We start from the raw sequence: 12,500 nt of genomic DNA, 5'->3' as shown, positions 1-12,500 counted from the left end.
AGAACCACACGTCTCTGGTTGACACCGGGGAAGTGAAGAAGAGTTTGGTTGTAACGTTGTTGTAATATCCAGCAGCAAAAGCTGCAGAGCCCTGGATTCCCCCCCCCCACCACTACTACACATGTAAAATTAATTGATATTTAACGTGTCCATATTGCACCAAGTCTCACAGTGATTTGTATGATTTGTATTTTTTATTTAGTCATTTATTTATGTTTTGAAGACAATGCATAAAGGTCCTCTATATTTACAAAGCTACTTCCTTTTTTATTACCACTCCTAACACTTAATTTAATCTGGCTTTTCACCAGGTGGATTGTTTTACGATGTTTGTGGTCTCAGTCAGTTTATTTAATGTCACCTCTTTGACTTGTATCTTGATAGAGATTGTAATTATTTAGGCTGAAGGGTTCTGTGATGGGGAGTGTGTTTTCTGTCAGTCTGACCTCAAATAGCTTCATTTGATTGGTACGGCTTGTTTTGGAATTTCAGAGCAAAAACAACACAAATACTACGGCAACATATTTTTTGTCACTTATATGTATATTTTTCGTCACTTATATGTATATGTACATTGTATCTCTCTTCATGTCTTGCTTCAGTCTCTCTCTATTCTCTTCTTCTTTCTGACTTTCTTGTGGATGTCTCTCCCTCCCCACATCTGTCTTTTCCTCTCTCGCCCTCTGGCTTTCTCTCTTTCTCTCACTCAGCCTTTCTACCTCCACCAGCTGTTCTCATCTTCCTCTTTTGCGCCACCACTCTCTCCACAAGTGTCTCTCTATGCTCTGGCTTTCTCTTCTCCCAGTCTTCAGATTCATGAATCATTCTCTCTCTTTGTCAGGAAGCCAACCTGTGAGTCTCCGAGAACAGACGCCTGTCCTGCCCCCATGTATTCTTTTTAATCTCCTTTTTTCACTCTCTTCCGCCTGTCACTTTACTGTGCTCTCTCCTCACTAGCCGACAGTCGATCCTTTCATCTTCATGGCAACTTTCCCTCCACGTTGGCTCCGGCATTGTCTGTCGCCGCTTAAGAGGTCGTTCAGGTGAAACTCACAAACAGACTTTGTTCCCAGAGGTTTGCCGTCGTCTCGCTGCTCTCACCGTGTTGCTGGTAATCTCTGCTTCTCTCGCAATATATTATCTTTAGCGCTCCTCTGGGTGTCTTAGTCTGCTCTTCCCTCATCTTAACTTTAGCTAGCTTTAACTTTAGTATTTTTCAACCTGGTCCCTATTTTTCTGACTAATGGGGACATCAGTTCTTTGATATCGGTCCAGTATTGAGGGAGAGCTCGGCAGCCTCTAAACAGGCTATAATGTAATCGTTCTGTGCTTGTTTTTGCCGCTGACCGTGTCGGACAACATTATGGAAAAGACTCTACAGGGAAATAACGTTTCTTTCTTTACGTTTCGCTTGATCCGGTCTGTTTTGGTGCCTCGATATGAAATCTCGCGGCTTCATCCGCTTTGTTGTAATCAGCTAAATATTCAGCTGTGACACTGAAGATCTTTTAGATAACACTCAGCTACGCTTTCTGTACTTCAACACAGCAAACACCTCCCGGCACCCCTCTCTCCAACTCTCACTCACTGTCTTCCAGCGACAAGACACATCTTGCAAGATTTCCGATTGAGACTTCTCCTTGATCGAGACTTCGTTAGACATAATCATAAACAGTGATTTGTTGCATTTATCCACAAGATATCTTTCTGTTGTAGTTGCACCGACCCGGTTTTCTGTCTCCTCTTCTTTTATTCTGTGTGTCCTCGTCTGTCCCCCGTCTCTGTCCACCAGGGCCCTTGCTGGAGCTCCTGTGCTCGGCCCTGCTGTACCCAGATGAAGCGCTGAAGGCTTCGGTCCTTTATGTGTGGCTCAAACTGTTCGGGACAGCCGGGGGCTCGTCTTTGCCCGTGGCCATCAGGGACAGAGTGTGTGTCCTGTTGCTGCAGACCTTGGCCGAAGCCAGCTCCCCCCCACTCATCAGAAACTCTGTTGGTGAGAGAAAGAAAACATCTGTCTCTTATTTTATTCAGCTGTCTCGGGCAAAGCCAGGAAATATTCCATATAAAAAATATTGATGTGTGTCTAGAGTTTTGTGACTATTTTCCCTTTGAGAAACTTACTTCTTTCAAAATGTGTGCGTAAAAGCATACTTGAGAGCATCATTAGCTGCCTGGACCAAAAATGATTGGCCTCATTTATTGTTCTTATGCGCTAGAAAGTCTAAGTGAGATTGAATTACTTTCTTCTACAGGTTTGAAGTTGTTGAGATCAGTACAGCGTGCTTATCTTAGGCACGCATGAAAAATACAATTATCCAGCCAATATAAGGGGGGGGGTGTTATTAAAAATAGATGGAAATTTGAACTGAGCACAACCGCAGCTAGTTAAGTGGCAGAGTGAGTGAATGGCTATTATGAATGTTTTGTCATGTAGGAAACATAATCTCACTCCCAGTTGTTAGAATTAGGACGGGGACTAATGGGTTTGGACTTAACAGAGTCAAAAAATAGTCTCTTTTAAGAAATTTGTTAGAGCCGACGGGAATTCACAAACTGCTGTCTCATCATAATAGATCCCCACTAGTTAGTAGGGATTATTAGTAATGAAATAGAGCTGTTTTTTTAATTTTAGAAAAGCTAAAAGGCTATAAAATAACACGTTCATCGTCATCTTTCTCAGTGAAGATCCAGAATCTACTTCAGGGTGAGGCGAGATGGAGAAAGAGGAGGGATTATACGGAGATGAAAGAGTGTTGCTATCTTGTAGGGATTTTTATGCATAATAAGCTCTCCAGCGTGTGCATTGGGCGATAACCAGGATGGAGTTATTTAAAAAGGAAAGTCATTATTATCCTCGAGAAATGTGAAGTTGCTTTATCACCGTAATAACTTGGAATAGAGGTGCAAGGTTGGGTTATTCCAGCTTTTAGAGTAGCTGTAGTTGAGATTTTGCTGTTGTTTGTGTAATTTTGAACAGATTTAATCTTAATAGATTTACTCTTCCCAGACCCGGGGAGAACAGCAACATAGAAGAATTAAACAGGATTATTGTTTTTTATTTTATTTAGTGCTGTATTATCTTCACAGCGTTCAAGACTTTTCCATGAAAAGTACATTTTTGTTCTAGTACTTTGTCCCCAAGTGGCTGGAAAGGAAAAGAAAATCCATGCAGCTGGGCAACATTTAATTGCTAATTATATAACTGTGATTTGTGCACAGTATGAATTTATTCTAACATCCTTTTGTGTGGATCCTGTTCCCACGATCGACTTTTATCATTGCAAAAGTGATGCTTGTCATCATGAGTGTATCTAAGCCTTGTCATCGGTATCTGTATCGTGTCTTTCCTCTGCTAGGCCTACTGTGGTTGCTGGTGCAGCTGCCAGAGGCGGTGTCAGTTCTGATGAACGGCAATACCGATCACGTGGTGTGCCATGAGAACCAGAACATCCACACCGACGACGAGCAGATCCTCCGCCAAAACCAAGAGCAACAGTCCCCCGACCAGTGCCCTCTGCCTCTCATGCTGAAAAAGGTCTCTGTCCAAACATCCTGCTCCCGCCCCCACGACCCACATACTGACACTGACGGCAATCATAACAAGAAGTTCTAATCCTGGATTAATGGGCCTTTGAATGGGGCTTCAGGGAGGGTTTACTCTGGACAAATATTTGTGCTCCATGTCTGGGAAATCAGTCTGTAGATTACGTCTCGTTGGATTCTCTCAGTTATGACTCGCATTACACCACAGATCATGACGGTAGCATTTTCCTTGTCGATAACCAATGTGTGTTGAGTTATTATAATTATCTAAGTCTTAACTAAATAATCACCCAAATCTAAATTATCCCCAAAAACACAATTATTTTGTTGCTATTAGGATCCATTCTACCGAATACATTTACTGTTTGAATCATACACAACGCTATGAAAACTACAGAGAACTTAGAAGGCAAAAAGAATAATAACAAAAAAGCTCAAGTATTGTTGCAAAGACAAACAGTAACAGTGCTATGCAAACACTGAACTAGAAAAAGAATCATGCACCCTTTCTCAGCCGGGTCCCGAGCCAATAAGATCATTTGCCTCTTTTAGATTTTCCATCGAATTGTTTAGTTGCTGTTATTGGTGGTAAATGATGTCATACACCAAGTCTGTCTCAGGTTCTATGGAAAGTGTTTATCAGTAACTAATTCATCCGTTTGTATCCCAGGGGTCACTTTTGCCTCAGTTTTAATGTTTAAATTATAATACTGATATTTTTGCCTCACCCAACGCTGACCTGGCATTTTTAAAGGAGTTTATAGATCAGAAATTGTGTAAATGTGACAAATGTACAAAAGCATGATCATTCTGATAAGAGATCATTTCCAAGTTGCCATGTAGGGTCATGGTACTGATGACTGACAGCCGTTGACAAATTCATGAACTAAAATGAGCTCAGCTGAGAGTATAGACGGTGTACTGGAGACGAGTCTCAGACAGCTGGTGAAATATTGCTCTTTGTATCATCAGCAGCCTGGGAATATTGAGGAAACAATAATGTATGTCTGTACAATGAAGACGCTCTCCACACTGTTTTCAACAGTTGCTGATGAGTGGTGATGAGATGTTGCAGGTGACCAGTGTGAGGTGTATCGCATCCGTCCTGGTTCATTCCAAGTGCAGCGCTCCCTTCATCAAGGCTGACATACCTGGTGATACACAAACACACACACACACACCTTCACCCCCAGCACTGTCGGGGGTTTATTTTAGTGTTTCAGTGAATAGTGTAGCAGCATTGTGTCACTTAGCCCCTCACACATGTTCTCTTTTCCCTCTCAGAGTTTCTGTTCGACCGTCTGGCCAGTAGTCATAATGAGGTGCTGCTGTGGTTCGCCTACAGCTGTTTGGTGTTACTGACTGACGACCCGCTCTTCTTCTCCCAGTGTCACTCGGTCTACGGTGAGAGACTTAGACAGGCTGCTGTTCTTTATTAAAAAAAAAAAAAACAGAACTTCTTAACCACAGTATTTCGGAATCTCTACAACAACCGCAATGATGGAAGATAACCGCGAGCGTGAACAGACCACGTACATATCAGCTATGTGCTCCAGATCAGACTAGACACGTAACCACTTAAAAGATGGGGGAGTAGTATTTTAAAACAGAAAACACACGTTTAATGTTGTGATATTTACTCGTAATGATTCACAATAAAGCCAACAGCTAGTAGGAAACTTTCAGGCGATCTCCCTCCAGCCAGCCGCCACTTTATTTAGGTTCCAGTGAAGACGACCTCCCATTTGAACTTCACGAATCAGCCGCTCCTTCCATTGTGGGCTCTCACGGAAGGAATAAATAGAAACAAAAGTTCAGCTCATGACAGCTAAAAATAGTTGGCAGCTATGTGTTTTGTTTTTTTAGAACGAAATTAGAGTTTTGTTCAATTCTGAAAGCCTTGGTGTGTGTGTTTCTTCTCTCTTCTATCTACTGTGTGCCATTACAGTAGGTGATGAGAAACTGTTGGAAAAGCACTTGCAATACAAACTTAATTTACCAGTACACAGGATATCTGATGTAACCATTCCTTAAACTATTAAGTTCCTGCTCGAGCTCCGTACGAACATGAGATCATTACAGCAGAGTCTGTGTAGCCGTAAATTAGAAAGATGCACCGCTGCCATTGTTTGTTTGACATGCAGGATTCTGTGTTCGTTGGTGTGTGATGAGGCTTTGCACATGTGTCCGTCACTCTAATTTGAATGCAGGAAATCCTTGTGTGAGGATGAGACAGATGTGTCTCTGTCGGCCAGGTCAAGTATGTCTTCGTCACGATGAGTTTGTGTGTTAGGTATTGAGTCCCTTGTGCGCAGTCTGAAGGAGGCTCTGCAGCTGACCAACCTGGAAGTGCCGAAGCAAGGTCTGCTGCTCCTTACTGAGATACTGGAAAGGTGAGACTGCCCGTTTATATATACATGTGTATATATATATATATATCTATATCTATATATATAGATATATATATAGATATAGATATAGATATAGATAGATATATTTTGAGACCTCTATTACTGAGACCTCTGCCGCACTGATAAGGGTTGAAGGCAGCAGAAACCTTGTCCGGGTTCCTCGGGATGATCCACAGACCTCACAGAAAACAGCTTACATTGGGAATTATTTTCAACTGAAGAAGCACTTTGTAGTTTATTCCTGTATCATCACTTTATACTATAGCCCACTGAATTCTGAAGAAAGATGAATTCATTTGACACAATGAGATGGAGTCTGATGACTTAAGCATTGCCTGGAATCTATTTCACTTTGTAAAACTTGCCAGTTGATCATATTTTGTATTATAATGACATTGTGATTATGATTTATGTCATTCCTCTTCTTTCTATTTTCCATTTTGTGGCATTTGAGGATTGTTTACTTTATAACTGCAGTTATAATGAAGTTAATATAATAGTTAATATCACCAAAACAACACAACTATACAAACTATGTTTTACAGCGCTGCATGTTTGTTCATAAACTGAACAACTTCAGCTCCATCAACACAGAGCAGCGACCTCCTGTTAAACGTGTTAAATATGGTGCACTGGAAAGTTTAATTATATTTGAATTAAGTGTCTGCTTGCTCGCAGATGAAAATATATCACGAGCCAGTAAAAACGCTGTCATATTTCTGCAAGGTTGACACAATTTTAATGGAATGTTCGCCCCGTCACATGGCAATGATACAGAGGATAAGAGATTTCAAATGGCAAGGGAAATTTGTCCTTTACGCTGAGTGGAACAGTAAAACAAGAAGCCAGACCGAAGCTCTTAAAAGCTGAACAAGCTAAAGTGTCTGTGTGTGTGAGTGTGAGTGTGTGTGTGTGTGTGTGTGTGTGTGTGTGTGTGTGTGTGTGTGTGTGTGTGTGTGAGAGAGAAAGAGAGAGAGAGAGAGAGAGAGAGAGAGAGTGTGAGGGCCATTGCTTGTGTGTGAGTGAGTGCTTCTTCGTTTGTAGCTGTTTTTGTGTCTGTCTGCATCTATAGATAAGTGTGTGTGTATGTTTGTGTGCACCTTTATGTGCATTGATGTGTTCTTTAGGATGTTCTGTGTGACTGCTGTTGTGGCAACAGGGAGCCGGTCACAGAGCTGTCGTGGTGCTCCGTCATAGACCACAGACATACTCTGGTGATCTTTGTAACACCAATAGGTCAGCGCTATTTGTTTATTATGTGTCCCTGTCCTGAAAGAGAGACAACACGTGTCTGTGTGTACGGTGGTGAGACGGAGGGAGGGCGAGTTCACTGCGACAGGCACTGCTGTTATTAGAAGCACAGCGAGCCTAAAGAACGACCGATAGATCAGGCGGAAGAACAGACTGTCAGATTTTTGATGGGCCAAAATGTCAAAAATCAGCATAACGCTCTGAAAGGCCGCTCCCTCTCTCCGCTCGCTTAGTCTCACCGACTCCTTTAGGATCCACACAGTTTCATATCATTTGGTAGTTGCCTCGATTAATTGATTATTTGCTCACAACAGTGATTCCTGTAGAATTTATCGTAGATGCTCGCGTCTGCATGATATTGGAAAAAGCTGACATTGTAATATTTTTTCTTCTTCTGTGAAATATAATGCCATATGGAGGCATTTTCACCCCAAATTTTGTAAGTGTAATACATTATTTTGGTGCACTTATCGCAACGTCGCTGGTGAAACACCATATCGTGCAGCTCTAATAGATGGCCATTTCCCTGCGTCGTCCAGGAGCTGTTCCTCTAGCTTCAAGGCTACATATAATAATGGCACTTTTCTCTCTGTGAGCAGGCAGCCCCCGAGCGAGCGCCTGTTCCCCAGCGGTTTGGGTTTCGAGGCGGTTTCAGAGGCTGTGTTAGGTGGAGTCTCCTCCTCCTGCCTGCTGGTTGCCACACAGGCTGCCAGCGCCGCATCAGCCTTTTTCAGGTAGACACAAACACAGTCACACTGTCGAGGACACTTTGTCTTGAGATTGACAAAGTTGTGATTGTTTTCAGTAAAAATTGTCCTTCCAGACATTTTTTATGTTGGACTTACAAAGCGGTATAAGTCGGTCACTCACAGAGTCACTTACTGAGTCTACGGATGAACACACACATATACAGTACACACACGTGCTCCCGCACAATGTCACAGGGAAATAGTAAATACACAAGGACACTTGTAAGCTTTGCCCATGAGTTACAGACACACTTACCCAGAGATTCACATTATGTCCCTCTCTTCTACAGCCTGTGTCTTCCCTTCACCACCTCCCCACCTACTAAAAACTCCTCTGTATAAACTGCTGTCACTCTGAATTCTCTAGACTGAACCACCAGTCCAGACCAGTCCAGTACGGGAAGATAGAGGGATTGATTGAGGCCATCACTAACAGATTATCAGAGCTGCCCCTACCCTCTGCTGCTCGTCGTCGGAGCTCTGTGAGTTTTTCTTTACGTCCGATCCACAAATATAAAATAAGGATGCACAATTCAAGAACCGGTAGTGAAGAGTCTGTCTGAGACTTTGTCTTGCGGTGATTCTCCAGAGAGTATTTTTGGTGGTTATCACAACTGACACATCAGCGTTTGATGCTATCTAGCAACCTGTCACACAGTACATCAGTGATTGACAGGTTATATCAAGAGCAATTTACTTCTTCCATGAAGGACTGAATGTCTTTTTCTGTTGTTGTTTTTTTCTTTCGTAGCTGTTACTCACTGCAGCTTTCTGTCTCATTACACGTGTAACAGAGACAATGACGCAACTGTCAGCAAGATATGCCTGGTTGGCATGTGTTCATGTCCCAAATTAAAAGATTAAATGTATTCATTAATGTATGTAATTAGGGACGCCTATCAATCTTTTTTTAAACGGAGAGCACAGTTTGTGGCAGGACGGGACTCAAATCAGAGACGGTTCGGAGCATCTTTGCCAAATCGTCTGCAGTGTGTAAATATTTTAAATTTGATGAACAAAAGCAGTCCAACAGCCACTTGTAATGTCTGCAATGCCAGCATGCTAACACAGTAGCGTCCAATGCTATCAGGAGGGCTTCCAGGGAAATGTCAGAGGCAGAGCCTGTGAAAAAGGCACCGCGTCAACACACAGCAAGCGGCAGCCTTGGCAGAGTTTTTAATGAGATCTTAGAGGAGATTGAGGCTGAGGCCTGTGAGCACCTCATCAGTGGTTGTTCAGAAACAAACCATCCCAAGGTCAGACGGTCCACTACAACTCGAGGGTAAGTGCTGCGCAGTTCCCCTCACTGGTTGCTGCTGCAGCCGAGTCTCCGTGTGGACAGCCAGAGACTCCTTAGTGCCGTCTCAAACGTCCTTGATGAGAAGAGGAGCTGGCTGAACGCTAACATGGCAGAGATGCTGATGTTCCTTGAAAAAGAATCTTGGTGGGAGAAGAGCAGAACTGAATGAGAGAGAAGAAAAAGCTCCAATAAAAGCACTTAAGAACAAAAGAGAGCCTTGAGAGTTTGTTATTTTGACATTTAGGTTTTACTGCAATGCTTTTTTCTGTGTTCAAGTTAAGCTGCGACACCACTTTTAATTGTCATTGAGAGTTCTGTTGTTTATTTGTAGTAGTTTTACTATAACGCTGCATTAAGCGTAATTGTGATTTTTAATTGTTGCGAATGTGAACGTTAACGCTAAGCCTTTACACCACAGCAAAGTGGAATTGAGATTATATTACTCATTTTGAGTGTTCTAGTTTTATAACAATGCTGCACTGAGAGGAATTGTCGAGAGCCATTTAAAAATAGTTTAGCTTACTTAATTTCAGGAAAAAAACAGCTTGGATGCAGTCATTGTTTTTCTAATGCATTGCAGAGCTGCTTAATTGTCAAACATATACATTGGATTGATTTAAATCATTTGAATGTACTTGAATTTTGTTTTTTCTTTGTGATCCGACACAATTTGATCAAATTTGCTTATCTCCTCTCGCCTCTCATCCTGTGTCTTTTTGTTTTTCCCCATCTTTCTCCGGGATCCTCCAGAGTCTGAAGAAGTCAGACCCTAACATCCAGGCTTCCAGCTCTGAGGGGTTTCTGCTCCAGTCCCTGGTCTGTTTCCAGGCTGCCTGCAGGTCAGCACAGTGTCCAGTCACATGTTCACAGAGACAAATGGCATCACTGGAACAGTGAGAGTGAACAAACTTGAGTATAAACTTGAGTATAAACACTTGAGTATTGTATTGAATCAAGTGCTACTTTATCATATGTCAGATGTGAATATTGTTGAATGTGTGTGACTTATCTAAAATGCTATTTTCATTTAACCCGCTGAATGTTTTAGTTGAAATGTAGATGAGAGGATTTACCAGTATGTCTTGCGTTGTTGTGTTATTTTTGTATGTGAGTGGCTGTGTTTGTGTTAATGTGTGTGTGTGTGTGTGTGTGTGTGTGTGTGTGTGTGTCCAAGGTTGGCCATCGAGTGTTCATCAGAGCCCGTCCTGAAGGAGAACACGTTCACAGCTCCATCCAAACACAGCCATGCTCAGGACTCACTGGAGTCTCTTTGTCAATGTCTGCTGCACTGCTGCGACTCCGTCTGGATACCCACCGTCATTGTGAGATCTGAAAGCGCACACACACACACACACACACACACACACACACGTGCACACATCTGATTCACTATCCTCTCATCTTAACCGTATTTCTCTCTCTCACGCAGACACACTTAATCTTGCAATTTGCCACATTTCTTTTCTGATAAATAGATGACAATGATTACATCGCTCTGTCTGGCTCTCTAAATACCTCTATTAATACGCGCAGCCACACAGCCTCTGTCTTCATGAGTTTTGTGTAGAAATGGACATTTGAGCTTATCGATCAGTACCTCTTGTTCTGTTGTGCAAAGTAATTGTTTTATTATGTTGTGTTTTTATAAAGTTGGTTCTACTCGGGCTAAAAAATCGATCAGACAAGAAGAAATTGTTACTTTGTTGTTTGTGTTTAGGTCATTTGTCTCTGATTTCCTCTGTGTGTGTGTGTGTGTGTGTGTGTGTGTGTGTGTGTGTGTGTGTGTGTGTGCGCGCGTGCGTGCGTGCGTGCGTGTGTGTGTAGAGGGTGTGTGAGCATGCACCTAACGCTCAGATACTGCAGCACTTCTACGCCATCCTATTCTCCCAGTTCATCCTGCTTCCGTCCTTCATGCCTGTCTTTGCAAATAAGCTCGGTGAGTCACTGAACGCTGCGTAATCTTAAATCAACATCACACAAGTTGATCTGATCTGCTCTGTATCACACGTTCTGTCTTTACATGGCAGCACACTGGCATGTGGCCAGGATGGGTGTGGCAATCCTGATGTTGGTATCGACCATCTTACGATTATTCTGCCTAAAATGGTCAGCTTTGACTAATGCAGTAACAGACAAATCTGCTCTCTGTTATCTGTAAGTTCAGACAATTCCTGTAATATCATATAGACTGAGAAAATATGAACTCATTGCTGACTAGCTATAACATTTACATATTTGGCATAATCAATGTCAAAGTTTTGAAAGTTTTTTTCCTGCACACTGAATTTGGTAAATAAGCCACTTAATGAAAATAAGACTTTATGGAACGTACTTTAAGATGATGGACAGTGTTTCTCTTCAAATGTCTTTATCTGATGGTTTTCTGCGGTGAACTGAAAATGTGAAGATACATTTCTGCTAAACGGATTGTGAAGATTTGTGACATGACGAACTGAGATGTCTGGTCAGGGTGAGTTCACAGCTCATGTTTTAAATTGGCCCCAACTTTTATGTCTTGTTGCTGCCGGCTTCGCACATATAGCTCCACCTCATACCGCTGTAGAACTAGAGATACTAGATAACTAGATACAATCATAACCATACCAGCCAAAACTATTTCTAAACATGCCTGCTGCTTTCATGCTGATTTGTTAATCAAGTACCTTGCTTATAATGCATTTATTTAAATGTGTTTAATATCTAACTTAACTAAATAAACTGAAGCAATGTATACTATTAATCTCAGTTCCCAGCAAATCACTCAAACAGCAAAAAATAAATCAGCTTTTTTTTTTATTTCATTCACACATTAACAACATTAACAACCTCTGAAACACTGATGGTAATGTTCATCAAACTAAAATCAGTATTTTGTGCAGTTGAAAGTAACAGCAATGCTAACAGTATAGGGCTGTACCGAATAGTTTGAAGCGTCATAGCAGCATTCATAACGTGGAGATTCAAATTGTTTTAAAATAAACATGTTTTCGACAGCTTCCATCCATATTTGTTGGTTCTTAGCCTTTCAAAAACAACATTTTCACTGCCGTCGTCCAAAAAAAACGGTTTGCTCTCCCGCTTGCTGCACACAAAGGGAGGCACCAAGAATGACATTAATACAACCAAAGTAACAAGAAGTCTATTTATCCTTTTAATTTTTTAATAGCAGGGGGGGACATTTGAAGCTTCAGTTGAAACCCTCAATAGCATCTTTTATCGTTAAAGCCAGACGAACAGTTGATTCTG

General features: G+C 41.8%; 1 protein-coding gene across 2 annotated transcripts in view; it reads left to right on the top strand.

Annotated features, from left to right (window-relative positions):
- Nucleotides 1–12,500, top strand: part of LOC137878375 (meiosis inhibitor protein 1) — a 50,663-nt gene that overhangs the window by 8,839 nt on the left and 29,324 nt on the right. For both annotated transcript variants that reach the window (XM_068718666.1, XM_068718665.1), the window contains exons 6-15: nt 1,793–1,993; nt 3,357–3,535; nt 4,589–4,697; nt 4,828–4,947; nt 5,837–5,936; nt 7,805–7,939; nt 8,322–8,436; nt 10,005–10,093; nt 10,429–10,576; nt 11,079–11,190. In XM_068718666.1, coding sequence (XP_068574767.1) covers nt 1,793–1,993; nt 3,357–3,535; nt 4,589–4,697; nt 4,828–4,947; nt 5,837–5,936; nt 7,805–7,939; nt 8,322–8,436; nt 10,005–10,093; nt 10,429–10,576; nt 11,079–11,190 — 1,308 coding nt within the window. The remainder of the gene's footprint in view (nt 1–1,792; nt 1,994–3,356; nt 3,536–4,588; nt 4,698–4,827; nt 4,948–5,836; nt 5,937–7,804; nt 7,940–8,321; nt 8,437–10,004; nt 10,094–10,428; nt 10,577–11,078; nt 11,191–12,500) is intronic.

This window comes from Cebidichthys violaceus, unplaced genomic scaffold (assembly GCF_023349555.1).
Source record: "Cebidichthys violaceus isolate CVI_PGR_0920_01 unplaced genomic scaffold, fCebVio1.0.p SCAF_23, whole genome shotgun sequence".
Classification (NCBI taxonomy): domain Eukaryota; kingdom Metazoa; phylum Chordata; class Actinopteri; order Perciformes; family Stichaeidae; genus Cebidichthys; species Cebidichthys violaceus.
Note: the sequence above shows the minus strand (reverse complement) of the source record. Positions and strands in the feature narration are given on the sequence as shown.